The sequence below is a fragment of the Melanotaenia boesemani genome, chromosome 22 (assembly GCF_017639745.1).
Source record: "Melanotaenia boesemani isolate fMelBoe1 chromosome 22, fMelBoe1.pri, whole genome shotgun sequence".
NCBI lineage: Eukaryota > Metazoa > Chordata > Actinopteri > Atheriniformes > Melanotaeniidae > Melanotaenia > Melanotaenia boesemani.
The window spans coordinates 5,104,051-5,126,484 of NC_055703.1; the positions used below are offsets into that span (position 1 = coordinate 5,104,051).

The 22,434-nt window shown below is 38.7% G+C and overlaps 3 protein-coding genes across 3 annotated transcripts; 1 reads left to right on the forward strand and 2 right to left on the reverse strand.

Annotated features, from left to right (window-relative positions):
* Positions 1 to 148: 148 nt before the first annotated feature.
* Positions 149 to 1,045, reverse strand: LOC121634210 (trace amine-associated receptor 1-like). The gene has a single exon (XM_041976723.1). It carries the CDS (start codon positions 1,043 to 1,045, stop codon positions 149 to 151), a length of 897 nt encoding a protein of 298 aa, XP_041832657.1.
* Positions 1,046 to 5,169: 4,124 nt separating this feature from the next.
* Positions 5,170 to 6,159, reverse strand: LOC121634211 (trace amine-associated receptor 1-like). Its single transcript, XM_041976724.1, has one exon. It carries the CDS (start codon positions 6,157 to 6,159, stop codon positions 5,170 to 5,172), a length of 990 nt encoding a protein of 329 aa, XP_041832658.1.
* A 14,656-nt stretch (positions 6,160 to 20,815) lies between these two features.
* LOC121634212 (trace amine-associated receptor 1-like) lies at positions 20,816 to 21,805 on the forward strand. The gene has a single exon (XM_041976725.1). It carries the CDS (start codon positions 20,816 to 20,818, stop codon positions 21,803 to 21,805), a length of 990 nt encoding a protein of 329 aa, XP_041832659.1.
* Positions 21,806 to 22,434: the final 629 nt, after the last annotated feature.

Sequence of the window (22,434 nt, forward strand, 5' to 3'; positions counted from 1 at the left end):
GCTGACTACATGTCACCATACTGTATATTCTATATGTTATCGTAAAGCAGTAATTATATATCTACAAAGCCAAATGACACATTTTTCAAATAAGCCTTACAACCTCTTCTGAGTACAGATGCATTAATGTTTTCATGATCATAAACTATCAAAGAAGTTTAGCGTTAGAAAAGCCTCTTTGAAAAATGTTTCCAGAAATGATCATTCTGAAAGCTGACCTGAACCGGCTGTAAAAGAAAGCATAAATGAATGGGTTGAGCATTGAATTAGACAGAGCAAACCAGTTAAGTGTTTCATACACCTGCATTGTCACACGACCTGTTAGCTGCAGCGAAAAGCAAAGAAAAAATGGCAGCCAACAGATGAGAAAAACTCCCATGACAATAGCCAGAGTCCTGGTGGCCTTCCTTTCCCCATTGCTGACAGTGACTCCAGAATTCATTATGTTCTGGATGCTGCGAGCCTGTCTCTGTGCAACAAGATAAATCCTCAGGTAGATGTACAGCATTATGATTACAGGCAGATAAAAAGAGAAAACAGGGGCACAAACCTTTTCAATTACAACATCTGAAAAACAATTTTGTTGACATTTTGCCTCTTTTATTTCTGTAATAACAAAGCCAACAGCAATAAATATAGAAACACCCCAGCTCATCAGGATCATGACTGAAACAACACAGATGTTTATCTTAGTCCTGTATGTCAGCGGCTGACACACTGCATAGTATCTGTCAACAGAAATACAACATAAATTTAAAATGGAGGTGTTGCTCAGTACAACATCAAAACTGTCCCGTATTTTGCAGAATAAGTCTCTGTAATACAGACAAGAGCTGAGAGGATATGACATGCTGAACGGAAAGACTACAATTCCCACAAGCAGGTCAACCACAGCCAGTGAGAAAATAAGGCAGTTAGAAGGTGTGTGGAGTTGCTTGAAGTAGATGATGGAGATTATCACAAGGAGATTTCCACATGCTGTGACAACAGATAAAGAGCCCAGGAAAATATACAATAAAACACATATTGTTGAGTGTGTTCTCATCAGTGTTTTAGAGACATTATTTATTTCATAACAAGGATGGATACTATAACTAACAGAAAGAGTAGATTCTGCTTCCATTGCTTGTCTAAATTCTTAAAATGAGATTAGTATATATTCAAATAAATATAGTAGAAAAATGTTTAATATGTTAAGTATTTCATAATACAAACAGTAATGCATATCTTAAGACAAACATTTTCAATTTAATAATCAACACAGATTCTCACCATACTCCGAGCATCAGTGTTCTCATCAGGTCACTGTGCTTCCACATCACTTTGTCTTGATATTTATCATCCTTCTCCTCATTACATCATCCAAGCATGTCCAATGGAGATGGAGAATGGAGATGAAAAATGTTTTTCCTTCCTGTGTGTACGAGGCAAGATACAACTTTCTTCAACCACTTCCTACTTTCATTAAGACCAGTCTCTTTGTTTGGAAATAAACACATTACCTGCTTATGAATTTGGGTAATTTCCCAAATTAGCTTCCTGTGTAAGGAGTGAGCAGCAAGTACAATCCTGTGGGCCAGCTCCAAGTGAGATGCATAGTCTACTTGATCTAACTTCAAGGATAAAAGCCATACCTGTTCAACTTATATAAGCTCCCTTTTGGTCAAATATTACTGAACTTTAGCATTATTTATCAGTTATGCCGGCGATACACAACTTTATGTTCTTCTGTCACCAGACGACTGCAGCCAATAAACACCTGGATAAGAGATAATCTTCTATAATGAAATGAAAACCAAGCTGATATTTTCCTGTTTGGTAGCAAAGAAAAGAGGGTCAGCACTGGTAAACACCTGGAGACTCAACCAATTCCGTAAGCTCGGAGTGTTGATACTCAGACCTGACATTCAGCAGCCACATCAAAGCTTCACTATGAAGCTTTTTACCAGCTCAGAAACATCAACAGAATTAAAGGTTTAGTCTCCCAGAAAGACCAAGAGAAACTCATCCAAGCATTCATCTTTTTTTTGTTTTTTAACTTCGTCTTTTCCAGCATCATAGCAAGCCAAATGATAGTCTGGTTGCTGTGTTGTGCTGAACAAATTTGCTTTGCTTGATAATGTGATGCATTTATTTATTTACTGTCATTTATTTACTTTGAATTATGGAATCTATGTAATCTGGGACAGACCAGCAGGGACAGAAAAAGGAGAAGGACAGTGAAAAGAAGCAAAAAGGAAAGCAGAAAGAAGAAAGAGGAGACAAAGAGACAAACAGACAGAAGGCAACGACCCTACAGTCCAAACTATCACCAGGCAACAGTTACACTTGTACAAAAACACAACAGAGAATTCCCTACAGCTTTTACAGAAAAGCTGACAATCATCAAGAGTTTCTAAATAATATATAAATCAACAAAAAAAGAAAAGAAAAACAAAACAAACAAACGACCCCCCCCCCCAAAAAATAAAAAACAAAAAACAAACATGTCTCAGAAACAACAACCAAAGTACCAGATACTACGGTGGGCAACAGGTGCAAACGCGCTGCAAATACAAAAACAACTGCAAGAAGAAAACGCTGCAAATTCACTGACACAACAGAAGTGCTCCAGGGTTTCTAGGGTCCCCGGTCCGTTTTCACCTGAGAGACAGACAGTGGTGATGCAAGGCTTCAGGCACTGAACCAGTGCATGACATTTATCACACATTGTCGGCAGAAGACAACAAATACGTGGATACGAAGCAGAAAGACACTCAGTATATCAAAGAAAAAATAAGAACTTTAGAGAAAAAAACTATGACAAAGAAAAAAAACTATTTTAAAAAACTTACCATCTTCAAATCTTTAGTGCAACTGTAAAATCTTTGTCTTTTCTTTGTTTGACAGAATATATTTTGTCATCAGTTTCCTGTTTTGTTCGCACTGATCAGAGTTTGTACTTAGACACTTTGAGTTTCAATGTAATTAAAAAAAAGCTACATTTGACTATAAATATAATAGTTTTTACCTGATTACATTAGCTAACTTATCTGTAGCTAAATTAACCTACAGGGACTATTTGGTATTAACATTCTGGTGGAAAGACCGTCTGTATTATTTCCACTTATGTGTGCCCACCTAATGTGTAATATGTTTATTTTTGAAGGTGGTATGAACTTTGTAGAAAAGGTGATTTTATTTCATGCAAAATGGGTTTTCTTTATCACTGACACTGCAGTAACAAATTTTCAGCAGTAGGCTGCAAAACATTTTGAAAACTTTTAAAACTACTTTTTTTTCTCTCCAATTTTTAATTTTTGATATTTTGAGCATATTTCCCGATCTTTTTGGCACAAATCTAATCCCACAGATACAACCCTGATATAAAGATGAGAAGTCACAGCATGCTGACAATGCTAAAATGAGTCAGACATGATAAACTGACTACATCACATGCATCTGACACCATTCTTTGGGAACTAGGATAATATTCCAGTATTCCAGCTCACCCATGAGGGATGTCACACTGCTCAGGTCCAAAGTTTGGTTTCCAGACATTTATCGCAAAGCAGCCCCTCAACAAAGCACTGACATTTCACAATTTTTACAGTCTTTTAAATCCCATCTGAAAACTCACTTTTTTCTTTGGCTTTTAATCAGAGTTCAACTTGAGTCTTTGTTTTAACTTTTTATTTTTATTTAATTTTACTGAACTTTTTGAATTTCATATTTCATTTTACTAATTCTTATTTTTAAGTGAATTTGTAAAGAACTATTGTTAAACTTGTTTTTTCAAAGCGCAAGAGAAATAATTTAACATTCATATGAATGCAACAGAAGGGTTCACAAGACATCTGAGCTAAATTTGAGCTAATATGAATCTTTAACGGGCTACAGTATAAAACAGTTTTGGAATAAATCCCAGTAGAGGAATAGTCTTATTGTCTTTATATTAAGAATAAAACCACTTGCTCTGCTTTACACTTTTATTGACATAAATTTAACAAAACATACAGCATTATAAAACTATGTGGGACAAATGTTAAGAGATATAGATGAGAACAAATTAACAATGTGCTTTAAACAGGAGGAGATACATAATCATGTTTAAGAAGTATAATTAAGTAAGTAATTAACGTTTATTTACATAGCACATTTCACAGATAAAATCATAAAGTGCCGTGGGGGGCACTTCAAACACTTAAAACAAGTCTTCAAACAGGTAAGAAGGACAGAGAGCAGGTTTAGATTGTTGGACTTATATGAATGTGTCGTGGTATGTGTGCAAATGAGATCAGTTGGTGCTTGTTGTAGGGTTCTGTATGTGATGATAAGCATGTTAATAGCTTTTCAGTTACATCAACATAAAACACTCAGAACTGGTTTTAAGAAGGTCTCCAGCTGTCCGAATAAGCTACTGCTGTCACATCTTACCAATTATTTTGGGTAAATTATCAATTTGACAGCGTATTATAAATGAAAAATGCTTCTGTTGTAACTCTACTTTTTTTTTTTTTATTTAACATAAATTAAATTTATCTCGTTCTTTAAGAGCACAAATTCTGCCAGAGTCACATCAGGTAAATTTTTATTTGCCACTAGAGGTTAAGACAACAGCCCCTCCTCTTGTTGTTCAGCATCTTTTGTTTTGTTAGTCCACTGCAGGCGGATATTATGCAACATGCCTTTAAGTGATTTTTTTATGTATGATATCAAATCAAATCAATTTTATTTATAATGCACTTTTCTATCCAAAGTCAACACAAAAGTGTTTTACATGGTAAAAACAATTTATGCATAATAATAATAATAATAATAATAAAAAACAAGCCACACACACACAAAACCTCACACGCAGTCACACAGTCATCCACACACACGCACAAACAGAGCATTCTACACAAACATGAACTCCCTAAAATTAAATGTGTAACAGACACAAATTCGCACAGTATAATAAAATATTTTCAAAGTATGTTATTGATGTACTGGGAACATATGAATTCATTCGAGAAGGAGACTGCAAACACTACTGTCTTTCTTTACCCTTAAATAAGAAAGAAATCTTTTATTAATAATAAATGTGTAGGTCACAGCTTAAATTATAGAAGTTTCTACCTAAATACATCAATTTTACAGTCATTTCCTGATAAATGTTTTAATCTTTATCCAGCTAATTTCTTTAACTTAATGCAATATTAAGTTAGCAAAATTACCCTGGAATATTTTTCCAGAAATAATAATTTTAAAGGCTGATCTGAATCTGCTGTAAAAGAAAGCATAAATAAATGGATTCAACATTGAATTTGATAATGCAAGCCAGTTAAGTGTTTCTATTACAGGAACTGGCACAGGCTCATTGCTAATTGGCAGAAACGTGATGCAGAGAAAGAAGGGAGTCCAACAAAAAAGAAAAGCTCCCAAAACAATAGCCAGTGTCTTTGTGGCTTTCCTCTCCATCTTCCTGACAGCTTCTCCAGATTTTCCCATGCTGTGAATGCTGTGTGCCTGTTTCCGAGCAGCAAGGAAAATCTTCAGGTATATACTCAGCATTATGACCACTGGAAAGTAAAAAGATAATATAGGTCCAACTGTGTTTGCCATGAGAACATCAATTAAACACTCATCCTTACATTTTTCCTCGTTTAATTTTGGAATTATTACACCAATTCCAATAAGAGTAGAGATTCCCCAGCTTGCCACGATCATGCCAAGGACAACTTTGTGGTTGATTTTAGATTTATATGTTAATGGCTGACACACTGCATAATATCTGTCAAGAGAAATGCAACACAAGTTCATAATAGAGCAAGTGCTCAGAGATACATCAAAGCTGCCTCGTATCTTGCAATATAATCCCTCATGATACAAACAGGAGCTGACAGAGAACGCCATGCTGAAAGGAAACACCAGAATCCCAACTAGTACGTCAGCCACAGCCAGAGAGAGGACGAGGTAGTTGGTTGGCGTGAGGAGCTGTTTGAAGTAAATGATGGAGATAATTACAAGGAGGTTTCCACATACAGTAATGAGAGACATTAGTGTGAGGAAAACATATAATGTCACACATATAGCAGAAGGGGTTGTGGTAAATTTGTAACTCAAATGATCAATTTCATAGCAGGGATGTAAGTCAGTCACAACATCACTCCTGTTGACAGTAACTTCTGATTCCATGATGTCTTACAATTCAATGAAATTCATGTTACAAACTAACAAAGTTGCAGAGAAAATACATTTAACAAACTGTTGAAGAAAGAAACAAAATACAGTTTTAACAATAATAGTTTTTGCTAAATTTCTTTAAACACTTACAGTCAGTCAGTGCATCAACGCTGCTGGGTGCACTAGACAAAGTTTGTCTCTGTGCACAACCTTAATAACTTACTCTCTCACCTCATCCCCTCCCTCAACATCAGAAATATTGTTCAATAAGAAAGAAGAGATTGAATGCAACCAATAATGCAGTGTGTATGTGTGTCCATGTACCCCATCATGAGCATTAAATCACACTGACAGGGATGGAGGTAAAGGGGTGGCCAGGCTGGCACTGGCCAACTCTACAGTCTGATGGACACCCAAGTTGCCACTTCAGATGATTGAAAGGTCACTGGAGGAGGAAGACGGAATAGTCTTTTCAGACCCGCATGGACAACCAGGGTCATAACACCTGTTTGAGGTCAATTTTAGTTTCCTAGTGATTTTTTTAAAATATTTACATTTGGCTGCACATTTCTAGAAGAAATTTTGTCCCTGTGCAAGTACAACTACTAATGTTATGCAAGGCCAAATGTGACGGTTTAGCTCAAGTGGTTTGTGTTTTTTTTGTGTTTTTTACTCTGGGTGCCAGCCAGGTCTCTCTCCTGATAAATAAGATATAATGCTCTTATAACCATCCATCCATCCATTCATCCATCTTCTGCCGCCTATCTGGAGTCAGGTCGCGGGGGCAGCTGCCTAAGCAGGGAAACCCAGACTTCCCTCTCCCCGGCCACATTCACCAGCTCATCTGGGGGGATCCCGAGACGTTCCCAGGCCAGCCACGAGATGTAGTCTGTCCAGCGTGTCCTGGGTCTTCCCCAGGGCCTCTTTCCGGTGGGACGTGCCCGGAACACCTCACCAGGGAGGTGTCCTGGAGGCATCCTGACCAGATGCCCCAGCCACCTCATCTGGCTCCTCTCGATGCAGAGCAGCGGCTCTACTCTGAGCCCCTCCCGGATCTCCAAGCTTCTCACCCTATCTCTAAGGGAGAGCCCGGCCACCGTGCAGAGAAAACTCATTTCAGCCGCTTGTATTCGAAAAACTTGGAGTGTTGATAGACTCTGATCTGACTTTCAACAGTAACATCAAAGCTACCAAGGCAGTTTTTACCAACTCAGAAACATCAACAGAATTAAAAGTTCAGTCTCTGTGAAAAACCATGAAAAACTCATTCATGCATACAAATAAACTTGCCTTGGCTTGCCTAAAGTCAGCAACCCTCACAGCTCCCAACATAAAGTCAAATGTGGTCAGACATCAAGGATCTAGTCTACCACCCCCACCAGACATTAAGCCAGAATTATGCCATTGATCCCCCCACTACCACATCAAGCTCCACACACTACACCTCAAAACAACTGACTTACATTTCTATGGACCTTTTCAGATTGTAAATATTTCCACTTTGTGATCCAGATTATTCATGTAAAGATGTTTTATTTCTCATGTCTATCTAATGTGTCACAGCAGTGAATGCAAGTGTGTTAGAGATAGAAATGTAGAGCATGAATATGCACTTAAATTCAAAATAACCAATAAATTGTGTTTTAAAAAGCTATTACTTCAGTGCAACAATGATCTTCTTTGTCCCTTAGAGGTTATGTGTCTGAAATGAACGCAATCCTTTAGTCTAATCAAAATTTTAACTTTGTCATAAAAATTAGAACTTGTATCGCTTGGGTCTTGAAGATGTTTTACGTCTCATCCAAACGGCTTCCTTGGTTAAACCAGTCGATGACAAAATCTGTGCTAGATAGTTGACCATCTCGAAACAGAAGAGGTAGCCTCAGATATGACCTTCCCACACCTACAGTGCAACCTTGACTCTCCTTCATGGGAGGTTTCATACTTTTGGGCCCCACACAATTTTTGTCACTAATAGTTTTGGCCAAATATTATCACAGTTTTCATTTGTGAGTCTTAATCTCATATTATGCAAAAGTGTAGAATTCATAATGCTGTGTATGTGTGTATACAGTCCAATCCCCTTCTTATAACATGGTAAAAGGGCCAAAATAACAACTATGGAGGCCTAGCAGAGGCTATACTTGTAGTAGGAGGTGATGACCTTGTCCTATCACACTAGTATCAATGAATCCCAATACTAGCCTTGGTATCGACAATTCTGATATTTGGATTAATCCACCCACCCCTACTATTTATACCTGCTTGACTTTCCAGTCATCGCCAGATTTTTGGGTTACCCAGTGGGAACAGCACATGGCCATTTCTGATTCAGTTTGTCAATATCTACCATCACCTTGTGAAAGAGCTGGTAACAAGAAACATTGAGAACTTCCCAAAAACCACCAATTGACGTGCGTTATTGTTACTGTAACCAGACATTTCACGGTATACTTGGCATCTATACAAAAACAACTGCAAGTTTTAAATAGTAATATCAAAATAAATGTTTAACTCAACAACCACAAAATGATCTGAACAAATTGTTAAATATTTTGAAGGACTCCAAGGCTTACTGTCAGCATTGACATACTAGATAGCTGCTAGCCAGTTATCACATCATTCTGGTCTTTTGTTTCTTTTCAGTAGTTCAAAGAATGAGCTCTTCTTGTCTGTTGAACAATATGTTAAGGGCAGCCAACACAAGAGAACTTTTTCAGCATATTTAAAGTAAACTACGAAAATCAAAGAAAATCTATAAGGATGGATGCAGAAAATCTAATAATGTTACTCTTTAGCAACCTTTTGTTTTTACCAGCGAAAGACTCGGATGTGACAAAGTTCACTGATGTTTCCCGATGTCTGTGTCTTTAAAGAATCCTTTAAAAAAATTCCTTTGATCCCGGCAATGATCCAGATTACCCCTAATGTAAAAACTTGTTCCTTATGGGCAATGGGGTCCTCTCACACCCCTGTTTAATGGGTTACACCGGGAGCGGGCAAATGGAGGTGTTTGCCCCATGGGCCAAGGTCTTGGCTGTGCTGATTGGTGTGTGTGTGTGTGTGTGTGTGCGTGTGTGTGTGTGTGTGTGTGTGTGTGTGTGTGTGAGCTGTCGGGCTTGGATCCCATAAGCAGCTTATTTTCATGTTCTGCATAAACATGTTAAACTATTAATCTGAGTCAGGTATTTTGAACCAGAAAACGTCTTAAACCTGCAGGACAATGAATGTCAGCGAACAGAATTGGACATTGGTGATGTTAGATAATTAGCAAACATTTTTTTTTTTTTTACCTCACATTAGTTGGATTTTTTGTTTTCAATGTTTAATGACTTGATATCAGAATATGGCAACCAGCGCCATTCTCCCAACTCCAGCCTCCAGGCTGATTGTTTTTCAGCTTTCCTCAGATAACCAGCACAGGTGGTGGGTTAGAGTCCATATTCAATTCCAGTTTTTAGTATCAGCAAATATCAAAAGTAAAAAAAAAACAGATTTTATGCAAGAGTTTCCAGACTGCATTGGGAGATTTACACTGAAAGAAAATGGAAAACAGATCATCTTAAAGTTCAGTTCTCAGACATTTTCAGAAGTATGTAGAGTCTGTTACTAAAGCATCTTCATGAATAAACTGTTTGAAGAATGGTCAAATCATTTTCACCTATTTTTTAATAATATTTTTGCTTGTGTGTGTGAAAGGAGTATGTCTTTTATGTCTTTAGTATATGAATGTATCTTTGCATTGCATCTTTCTTTGTGAACATAATCCTTTTCCAGAAAAACTCCAGTATTAATTCATACAATACAGTTGAAATCTGCAATTTTAGTAAGATAAAATGTAAATAATTATCTTTTTATTTTACAACATTATTATTATTGTCATTGAAAGAAGGTGATGCCAAGCGGAAAAAAGGGCAGAATCTGTTTCTTTTCTACTAAAGATTAAGTATGTCAGAGAGAATATAATTGATAGGATTTTATTACAGATTCCTCACATTGTTATCAGTAGCAGTAATATTTAAATTAAACTATCATATTATTAAAAAGAGTTTATACAGTACGTCCACAGCCGTGTCTCAGCTTAGAAGAAATGATGCAACGACCTTCATTAGAGGTGTGAATGTTTGGTGTTGCTGCTGCTGGTCCCTGAGCTACCTTTGTTACCAAACACCTACACGCCACATACACACACATTTACACACTGAACTGTCCAGGTCGTCACCTATTCAACCTGGGGCCATGTTGTTTCATAGACATCACAAAACTAATGAAACAAAACAAATACAAGGTCACTTAATGATGGAAATAATAAGACAGCATACCCACAGAGTCCAAGTTAATGACCAACCAGGAGGAAACAAGAAGCTGAAAAACATCCTTCAAGTTCATGAAGGGAATATGTTCTGTTTATTTACTGAGTAACAAACCTAAAAAAAAAATGCATGATGTAATGAGACTGTATAAGCCAGAAATAAACAAGGAATTAACTTCCAGATGAACTTTTCCCTGGTTCAACTGTAGAGCCTCTGAAATAATAAATCTATACCCACATTCAATGAAACAGAAATGTGTTGGTTCATCTAAGTTGGTCCAGAAAATCAACATTTCTTTTACAATTTTGTTCAAATTATAAACACAGCACCCAGAAATATATTATCGTCAGAAGATTCATTACACATAGGCTAGGCTACATATAAAACATTGCACAAGGTGCAAATAAAGCATTAAAAAGTAAGAAAAGGCAGCATAAATCTCAATAAAATCTTAATAAAATCACAAAATAAATTGAAATGATTAAAAGTGAGATAAGTTAAAAGGTTATCATGCAGCTTTTATGCAGAGGCAAATGAGAAAAGAAATGTTTTTAAACTGGCTTTAAAAGTATTTACGTATGATGAAAGTTTAATCTCCACTGGCAGTTTGTTCAACTTATTTGCAGCATAACAGCTAAATGCATGTGCATTCAGTAAATATTCTTATGAGACACTGGACAAGTCTTAAAAGAAGATGGTCAAGTTCCCACATTGATCGCTTTCATTAGAAAACTCAGTGTTAATCTTTTTCATCAATAACCAGTTCACATCATTTTACATTATAATTATTTACCAGCTGAGTAAATCATCTAAGTTGGTCCAGAAAATCAATATTTTTTCCACAGTTGCTGAAACAATTTTTTTTAAAAATTTGATTCAAACCCAAAATTCAAACTACAGTCAAACAACCCCAAACCTTTCCATTAAAATCAAACAATCTCAGAATAATTTTACTTTCTTTAAAACCTAACAGTGTGTTCAGATATAAACATCACAGTTTGCTTGCTTAACTTATATTTATTAACAGTTGTTCTTAGCCATAGACATTAAAAAGAGTAAACGCTGCATTGACTGCATCCGCCATCTTGGACCGGTCTACAGCGCTGTTCAATCACCTGTTTAAAAGGAATAAAAATGATCATAACTCATCGAGTTATCAATCTATTTTCTGTTTTTTTCTTTATTGCAAACGTCTGACATGTTGCTGCTGTGATACGGGATGCTTAGTTACAATAAAAACACTTTTTTATCTTAGTTTGCCGGCAGATAACAGGCTTAACAGTAATAAAATATGTTGTGTCTGTGTCCAGGTACATGGTCACAAAACACACATGCATAGAGAGACAGTAATAGTCAGTTTTACTTATTTAAAAGGTAAATATTGATTAAATAAATATAATCAATAGACATATATACACAGAGATATTTGAAATATTTCAATACATCTGTAAAAATATATTCACACACAATATAAACACATTTTGTCACCTACTAAAATTATTAGTAAAACATTAAAACAAACATATTAAATTGTAACAATGTAACAAAATTTATTCTATCTACACCTTTTTATCTTATCTCATCTATCTAACCTTCTTCTATAAGCTTTCATGAAAAGCTTTGTGAGCTAAAACCTCTGGAAGAAAACAGTTTTGCAGAACTTCTTCCTTCTACTGCCACTCTGCAAGTAAAGAGAGGCGAGTTTGGTGAAGCCCTATTTTAAGTAACACTGACACAACCAATGACAATAAGTTTGAATCAATACCAAAACATCCTCAGAGCCGATCTCTTCCTGGACCACATGTTTGAATGCACAGAAAGTGCAGTCAGCTGTGCAGCATCTGCTGGAACATATCAAATATAGCTTTTTAGCTTTAGCAGATTTTTACTTGACCACCACATTCAAACCATGGCAGCATAGCAGCACAAAAAAACTCTTCTTAGTAGACAGGGAATGAAATGCAATCTAGCTATCAGAGGCAGCTGTCTGTTGCTAAAACTGAGGAGGATGAACTTCTAGCCTCAGAGATGAAGCATGTTTAGAGGATAACGTGGTTTTGGTGGATTTTGTTCACCACTGTGACAAGTAGGGGTGTTGAATTTAATAGTTTCTACAATCCATTGCGATACAGGTGTGGCCGATTCTGCACGAATGCAGCAAGAAAACATAACTGATTATATGTAATGTATATATTGTCACTATGACCTCACTATGACCAAGAAAGTAGATCATATAACTCCACTCCTTAGATCTTTACACTGGCTTCCTGTCTGTCAAAGAATTGACTTCAAAATCCTGCTGTTTTTAAAGCTCTGAATGTTTTAGGACCAAAATAAATTCAGGATCTTCTGGTTTGATAAGAACCAACCAAATCCCTCAGATCATCAGGGTCAGGTCTACTTTCTGTTCCCAGACTCAGAACTAAACGTGGAGAGGCAGCGTTCAGCTTTTATGCTCCTTATGTGGAAAAACCCCCACAAACACTCAGCAGTTTTAAATCAGGGTTAAAAAATTTGATATTTGTGGCCTTTTATCAAAACAACTGTTAATTCCTCACACTGGAACTTTATTTCTTGTATTTTATTTTATTTTAGCAGTTTTCTTTCTGTTTAATTTGATCATTTAATTTCTTCCTGTCTTTAATGCATTTAATGTTTTATGTAAAGCACTTTTAATTGGCTTGTACATGGAATATGATATTCAAATAAACCTGCCTAGCCTTGTCTAATGGTCTCTGAACAGGACTTCCAAAAGAAGAAGTGCTGCAAATAAGTTGAACAAACTGCCAGTGGAGATTAAACTTTCATCATATGTAAATACTTTTAAAGCCAGTTTAAAAACATTTCTTTTCTCATTCGCCTCTGCATAAAAGCTGCATGATAACCTTTTAACTTATCTCACTTTTAATCATTTCAATTTATTTTGTGATTTTATTAAGATTTTATTGAGATTTATGCTGCCTTTTCTTACTTTTTAATGCTTTATTTGCACCTTGTGCAATGTTTTTAATGTTTTATGTAGCCTAGCCTATGTGTAATGAATCTTCTGACGATAATATATTTCTGGGTGCTGTGTTTATAATTTGAACAAAATTGTAAAAGAAATGTTGATTTTCTGGACCAACTTAGATGAACCAACACATTTCTGTTTCATTGAATGTGGGTATAGATTTATTATTTCAGAGGCTCTACAGTTGAACCAGGGAAAAGTTCATCTGGAAGTTAATTCCTTGTTTATTTCTGGCTTATACAGTCTCATTACATCATCATGCATTTTTTTAGGTTTGTTACTCAGTAAATAAACAGAACATTTTCCCTTCATGAACTTGAAGGATGTTTTTCAGCTTCTTGTTTCCTCCTGGTTGGTCATTAACTTGGACTCTGTGGGTATGCTGTCTTATTATTTCCTTCATTAAGTGACTTTGTATTTGTTTTGTTTCATTAGTTTTGTGATGTCTATGAAACAACATGGCCCCAGGTTGAATAGGTGACAACCTGGACAGTTCAGTGTGTAAATGTGTGTGTATGTGGCATGTAGGTGTTTGGTAACAAAGGTAGCTCAGGGACCAGCAGCAGCAACACCAAACATTCACACCTCTAATGAAGGTGGTTGCATCATTTCTTCTAAGCTGAGACACAGCTGTGGACGTACTGTATAAACTCTTTTTAATAATATGATAGTTTAATTTAAATATTACTGCTACTGATAACAATGTGAGGAATCTGTAATAAAATCCTATCAAACATAAACACTACTAAGTATTATATTTTTATCTTTTTCATAGACAATTTCAACATTGATGATCTCCTTAATAATATTTATAATTGTTGCCGTACTATGAACAATTTTACATTTCAGTGCGGAACTAATATTTACTGCTGGCAGCTCCATCTGTTTTCTTTTGTGTATTTAGATAGTATAACTCATAACCAGGTATCTGAACTAGGGATTCATCCACATCTTCATTTTTTTAACCAAGTTTCTGATATCACAACTGCACTTTATTTAATTGTAAACTGTACCACATACTCTTCTCTGTTATGTATCCACTTAGTTCAAAACCTTTTCCATTTCCCAGGTTTGCTCCCACCATATATTAAATCTCTGGTCATTTATTCCTTTTCAACTTTTCTAGATCTTTGAGATCTCTTTTAGTCCTAGCTTGTGAAACTTCTTGCACTCTGATCCACACATTTACATTTCTGGCCCAAGTTGCTGTGATTATTTTATGTTTTCTTAGCATTTTAGCTTCTCTGGCAAAGCAACTATTCATTTTAGTTAAATGTTAATTTTTGTAAACATTAGTTTCGCTTAGGTTTGATTGAAATAATAATTCACTCCTGTTATCCTCTTTTTGAATCCTTATGTTCTTGTTGTACAAAAAATCCACCACTTGTTGCTCTAATATCTGCAGGTCTTCATGTGGCACACCTTCTGATTTGTCCTGATTTGCTACAGCTCTAGCATAAGATTGTGGTTGAGTTTGGAACCTAAATATCACCAAATCTTATCTCCTGTTGTATTTTTGCAGTCCATCTACTCTCTGCTCCAGCACCTTTACGTTTTGTCCTTCTCTGTTAACATGGCTTTCAGTGATTTAGTCTCTTCCATAAGACCCCTCGTTAGTTCCTGCTGTGTTGTTAACTTTGACAATTCTCTTGACACAAAATTCAGGGATCTTAATTTCTTCTAGGTCCTCTGGTGTAGACATGGCTTTGCATTTTGGATTATTCTTACATATGTGGCCTGCTGTTCCTTTCACTGCTGTTGCCTAGTATTAGCAGGGTGCATTTTGCCCAAATTGCTTGCAAACTGGTATGTTTTGTCCCCCCCTTTGGTCCAACGGAGTAGCTAATATTCCAGCTTCTGGTTAAAGCGGTTGAAGCAAGCTATACAATACTCCCAACAGTAATGGCGCAAGTTGATAAACAATAGGCTACTGGGTCCATCTACAAGGGCTGGTTTATCCAAAGAAAATGAGACAGTCCTTACAGTAGCTCTGAAACATCAAAGTATTTCATCATTCCTTTCTGCTAAAAAAAAATCAACAGGAAAAAGTCAATAGTAATTAGTTTGCCATATAGCCATGGAAACATTGCAAGGCCATGCATAATTTTTATGAATAAAATGTTTTTTAACAAATAAAAATAGACTCAACCTTCTTCTTTCTGAAAATGTCCGAGGAAACTTTATGATGCATTTTCCATTTTGGTTCAGTGCATCTAAAAGCACATAAAAGTGCATAAATAGCATCATGGAGACATGACTTGATGAACATCCTACCCTAACCACCAAGCCCAAAAAGTCAGTACAAGTTGACAGAAGCCCAGCTTCTGTCAACTGGCAAACCAGGCAAATGTTTGGGGTCCCGAGCCAGAAAGGGGTCCCCATGGGTCAACTGACTTTGAATCAAAACAGAGGAGTGACAATGTGAAGAGTTTGCATTGACAGTGGTACTCCCTAAAGGGGCCTTATCCCTAGTTCTGCTGTATTAGTAATGGTCTTATGTAAACAAACAGGAGAGAGCAGGTTTATATATATATATATATCTATATATATATAGATATATATATATACCGCATATATATATTAAAAAAATAGTGGGAATAAAGAAGAAACCCTGACAGTGGTAAGTAGTGCAGATAATTCAGAAGCTAATTTAGCTCAGAGCAGCTCAGTCTGTCCACCTAATGACTGCTTTGGTGTCACAAGGCTGAAAATAACAGCAGATAACTTGGATAATATCAAATTAAAGCTGTCGAGTTTTATTAACTGTTATACCTCCTCATAATATACACTCCCCTTGTTTTCTGTTACTCTTCGTCATATAATCCGTTGTGTTTTCCGTTTTGTCTGTGCAAGTGCTCATCATTAAACGTTGTTCCTGTACCCTGCTGCTCTTCGTCCTGCACCTGGATCCTCACATCCAACTCACCGTGACAAACAACTGAAGAAATTGCACAAGCTTTTAAAGAAAGGTTATGTGAGTGTTGGTCATTGGAAAGAACACAACCGGTGTCTGAAACTGACGTTGGATTGTGGGAGTGAACTCATTGCCCACTAGTGGAGGAATAGATTGAACAACAAGGATTTTTAGCTGGTCGAAAGATCTGAGGGTGGAGAGGGGAGACAGTTCAGCATCCCAACCGCCTGGTGGATGAGCTATTGCTGAGTCTGGTGGTATGGTAATGGAGGCTCCGATACCTCCTACCAGAGGGCAGGAGGCTGAATAGGTTGTGTGCAGGGTGCATCGCTCATAATTGTGATCGCTTTGCAGGTGAGGCGGGTGGTGTATATGTCCTTCAGAGAGGGAAGTGGTGCACAAATGATCCTTCCAGCTGTGTTGTCTATGCGCTGACTTTACCAGCCGTTGAAAGCACTTCATAATAATGGGCATCATTGAATGAGGATGGGGGAGAATCTTCGGCACAGGTATGATGAACAACATGATGGAACAACAGCTTGCCTCAGAGAAGTGTTAAAGATGTCCGTGAAGACCTCCCTAAGCTCCTCTGCGCAGTCCTTCAGCACATGGCCAGGGATGTTGTCTGGATCTGCTGACTTCTAGGTTTTTTTTTTTTTGTTTTTTTTTTTCACCCTGTCCTGTCCAGCATCCTAACATACAGAACGGTGGTCTGTGTGCCATATTTTGCTTGACAGATTTGCTTTACCAAGGAAGACATGTTATATCACTTCCGGCTCTCAACCGAGGCAGACGCTTTTTCTTCTCCCTCCCTCTCCCACTCTGCCCTGCTGCTCCTGTCCTGTCATCTATCTGAGCCTCTCTCTGCATTTCCTTCCAAAACTTAAATCTTGAGATATGGATATGATCAGTTGGTCCCTAAATGCAATCGACCAAATTTATTCGAACCGGAAAACAGGCGTAGGGGAGCCTGCTTGCCCTGGCGGAACGTTTTCGGCTGGATATGTGATGGATTCCTGGGGAGTGTGGAAAGTCATGTGTCTGTCGATTCTTTCTGTCGAGGACGCTGAGGACATCTATACATTCAGATTCATGATAACTGGGTTTCTGCTGTTTGGAGCGGGCGGTTTCCTGGCATTTCGCAAAATTCGGACACTGTCGGCAGTCACTGGCAAGCTGCCGGATTTCTGTGCGGGTGTGTGCCGAGCTACGAACAATCAGGCTGTGGCGGTACAGGAGCTGAATCGTAAACTGGAGGCTATTCCAGTTCTGGATGGCAAACTGGTTGCGATTTCTGGGCTTGTACGTGAGGTGGTCACCAACTTGGAGAAGTTGTCAGCTCGGCTGGATGGAAATTGACCCAAAATTCGGATGATTGGAGTCGCCAGTGGGACCACTGTAGAGACTCAAGGCAGACGAAACAGCTCTGGCCTGAACCAAAACAAATGCTGTTATCAAATTTGGCTCCCTGTGCTGGCCTTGAATGGCTGGTTGAAAGCTCCTTGGAATGTTTTGTTGATGGACGCTCAGTCCCCCACCCTCCCCTCACCCTCTTCACGGGCGATGGACTTCAACCTGGATCAGCCCTCAAGGATGCCCCACTATCATCAGGTGGCAGAGACTGTGAGGGAGAACTGGGACAAAGTTCATATGCCCACTTCTACGCACACACATACATGCACCACACTCAAGTACACAACTACAGATACATCCCCCCATGATTCACTGCCTGGGCTGCTCCTTAACACGCTCCTTCCACTCCCTGGTGGCGGGTCGACTGGACTGCGCTCGTGTCAGCTGCATCCGGACTTGCTGTGATGGGAGACCCCCCCCCCCCACGTGTTTCTGATGTTGTGATTGTATGAGTTTTGTTCTTTATGTACTGAGGAGTGTTTTTGTATCTCAATAATGGGCCCTTAGGCCCAGTGTGGAGATGCCTTTTTTATCCTCTCCAGCTACATCCTACTCCCCTAATGTTACCTTTAACCTATATCTAAGATAAGGAGCGCTGTAGAAACCGCTGCTCCGTCAGTCTGCCTGTTCCTGTTGTGTCATATGTTGTTTTGTCTAGTCTTGGATGGGTTGTACTGAAAACATGAATTTCCCTGCAAGGGATTAATAAAGTATTTCTGATTCTGATTCTGATACATGGCTGCCCTTGATATTTTTATTATTTTTAATGTAATCTTATTTTCTTTAGTTTTTATATGTCAGTGCCGAACCTGACAGGGAGATAGAGGAAGAGAGAGAGAAAAAAAGGGAGAAAAGGACAGGTTTAAAATGTGGAAATTACAGTTGTCTATGCTGCCCAGAACATATCACACAAAAACAACAACAATATAAACTACCACAGTACTACATGATACCAAAAGAAAAATAGGATGATGATGATATAAAAAATTACAATAGTCATCAAACGTACCTGCAGATAAACGTACCAACACACAAACATCAGCTACATCTAGTGAGAAGCGGATGGAGAGACGAGCACGTTTGTGAGCATGCACGTGTTAACATGCATGTGTGGCCATGCAACCAGGAGGAAATGTGTACCTGCAAGGGGGCCGCGATCACGCCGCACCCCGAAGCATCAGCGGGGGACGGGGGGAGCCCGAGGCCCCAAAGGCCAAGCAGGTCCACAGAGTACCAAGCCCAGGACAGCCAAAGTAGACAGAGCAGCGGCCCACCTGGACCAGAGCAGAGGGGGCCCCCAGACCGGAACCCCCGGCGCGACGGGGCAGGGGCACCGGGCAGCCCAGGGCGATGGCGAGCAGGCCCAGTGGGCGCCGGGCGCTGCGGTGCGGGCCGCACGGAGGGCAGACGCCCCACAGGCCCAAGGGCCACCCTTTCCCCCCAGCAGAGCCCCACCCAGGAACCCGACGGGGCCCGACCGCCCGAGGCAAAGCCTCCGTGGGCCACGCCAACCCAACACCAAGGCACCCCAGGGACAAGAACATGTCCGCAAGTCCCCCCCCCCCCCCCCCCCCCAAAAAAAAAAACCCTCTTTACCCCAACCCTTACCCATTCATCCCCCCTCCCCACCCCCACCAGGGGCAGCCCAGGGAGTCTAGGGCCTGGTGGGCCCCAGACCCAACCCTCTCCACATACACACACCCACACAACCACATACATGACTTCTAGGTTTTGATGGCGGAGAGTGTCCTCTTCACACAGGTGACAGACAGGCATAGAGTCTGGTCGTGCGGAAGGGATGGGGTTTTGTGTTGCCGTGTATTGTTTTGTGCTTCAAAGCGTGCAAAGAAACTGTTCAAGTTGTTGAGCCGAGAGGTGTTGCTCTCACAGCTCTGTGGGGCAGGTTTGTAGTCTGTGATGGCCTGGATGCCTTGCCATAGGGTCTGTGCGTCTCTGCTGTCTTTAAAGTGGGAGGTTATCTTGTGTGTGTACAGCTGTTTTGCTTTCCTGATGCCCCAGGACAGGTTGTCTCTGTCTGTTCTCAGGCCAGATTCATCCCCGGCTCTGAAGGCGTTGTCTCTGACTGTCAGCAGCCTGTGGACATCCCATGTCAGCCATGGCTTCCGGTTAGCCCGTGTGATGATGCTCTTTGTGTAGGTTACATCATCAATGCATTTGGTGATGTAGGAGATCACAGTGTCTGGGTACTCCTTAACGTCTATATGGTTGTTCTGAGTGGCTGCCTACTTAAACATTTCCCAGTCTGTTGTGTCAAAGCAGTCTTGAACAGCAGGGGAGGCCTCCTCTAGCCACACTCTTACCTGCTTCTGAACAGGTTTGGTGACTTTCACTCTCTCTCTGTATGCAGCCATTAGCACAACAGTGAGGTGATCACATTTTCAGCTCCAGTGTGAAAATCTCGATTTTCTGAGTTGACCTGTAGTCCCTTAAAATACTCAGTGAAACCGAAATATGACATTGTTTCCCCACATTAACTTAAAGCTAATGTAGTGCTACCATTTGACTAGATTAGCACTGCTACGTAGTTTCATGCTAACATTAGCCTCACATAACATTAGTAGCACAGTGACAAAATACTTTAAAAAAAATTACTAGGAAACTAAAATGGACTTCAAACTGGTGTAATGACACTGGTGATTCATGCATGTCTGAAAAAACTGTTCCGTCTTCCTCTTCCAATGACCTGTCAGTAAACACACATACACACTGCATTACTGGTTGAATTCAGTCTCTTGTTTCTTATTGGACAATAAGCCCAATGTTGAGGGAGGGGATGAGGTGAGAGAGTAAGTTATTAAGGTTGTGCACAGAGACAAACTTTGTCTAGTGCACCCAGCAGCGTTGATGCACTGACTGACTGTAAGTGTTTAAAGAGATTTAGCAAAAACTATTATTGTTAAAACTGTATTTTGTTTCTTTCTTCAACAGTTTGTTAAATGTATTTTCTCTGCAACTTTGTTAGTTTGTAACATGAATTTCATTGAAGTGTAGGACATCATGGAATCAGAAGTTACTGTCAACAGGAGTGATGTTGTGACTGACTTACATCCCTGCTATGAAATTGATCATTTGAGTTACAAATTTACCACAACCCCTTCTGCTATATGTGTGACATTATATGTTTTCCTCACACTAATGTCTCTCATTACTGTATGTGGAAACCTCCTTGTAATATTCTCCATCATTTACTTCAAACAGCTCCTCACGCCAACCAACTACCTCGTCCTCTCTCTGGCTGTGGCTGACGTACTAGTTGGGATTCTGGTGTTTCCTTTCAGCATGGCGTTCTCTGTCAGCTCCTGTTTGTATCATGAGGGATTATATTGCAAGATACGAGGCAGCTTTGATGTATCCCTAAGCACTTGCTCAATTATGAACTTGTGTTGCATTTCTCTTGACAGATATTATGCAGTGTGTCAGCCATTAACATATAAATCTAAAATCAACCACAAAGTTGTCCTTGGCATGATCGTGGCAAGCTGGGGAATCTCTACTCTTATTGGAATTGGTGTAATAATTCCAAAATTAAATGAAGAAAAATGTAAGGATGAGTGTTTAATTGATGTTCTCATGGCAAACACAGTTGGACCTATATTATCTTTTTACTTTCCAGTGGTCATAATGCTGAGTATATACCTGAAGATTTTCCTTGCTGCTCGGAAACAGGCACACAGCATTCACAGCATGGGAAAATCTGGAGAAGCTGTCAGTAGGATGGAGAGGAAAGCCACAAAGACACTGGCTATTGTTTTGGGAGCTTTTCTTTTTTGTTGGACTCCCTTCTTTCTCTGCATCACGTTTCTGCCAATTAGCAATGAGCCTGTGCCAGTTCCCGTGATAGAAACACTTAACTGGCTTACATTATCAAATTCAATGTTGAATCCATTTATTTATGCTTTCTTTTACAGCAGATTCAGATCAGCCTTTAAAATTATTATTTCTGGAAAAATATTCCAGGGTAATTTTGCTAATTCAATATTGCATTAAGTTAAAGAAATTAGCTGGATAAAGATTAAAACATTTATCAGGAAATTACTGTAAAATTGATGTATTTAGGTAGAAACTTCCAAAGCGGAATGAATTTAAGCTGACAAGTACAAACTTATTAAAACCGAAAGATTCCTTCCTTACTTAAGGATAAAGAAACACAGAAGTTTTTCCTTCTCTGTTAAAAACATGTTCCGATTACATCAATTTTACACTTTGAAATGATCTTATTGCATTGTTTGACTTTTTATCTATCACACAAATATGATTCATAAAAAAATAATCATGAAACCACTTAAAACCATGAAAATCAAACCAAATTTCATACATGAGTAGCACAAAGTTCTCCACAAAATACAATGCACATAAAAACAATTGCAAATTTAAAAAAAAATACATTTTTTTTCGCTCTTTCTTTCTCTCTCTCTCTCTCTCTCTCTCTCTCTCTCTCTCTCTCTCTCTCTCTCTCTCACACACACACACACACACACACACACAAAGCAACTACTATTATATATACTATTATTTGAAAGAAGGAATGAGGGTGATTCAGAGCTTCACTTGAAATTCACGATGTCATTTAAGGAAACTGTACATACAATCAATTTGAATTAATCAGTGAATTAACT

Bases quoted from the DNA above. Each gene is read 5' to 3' on its own strand.
- LOC121634211 (XM_041976724.1), bottom strand. From the start codon at position 6,159: ATGGAATCAGAAGTTACTGTCAACAGGAGTGATGTTGTGACTGACTTA.
- LOC121634210 (XM_041976723.1), bottom strand. From the start codon at position 1,045: ATGAGAACACACTCAACAATATGTGTTTTATTGTATATTTTCCTGGGC.
- LOC121634212 (XM_041976725.1), top strand. From the start codon at position 20,816: ATGGAATCAGAAGTTACTGTCAACAGGAGTGATGTTGTGACTGACTTA.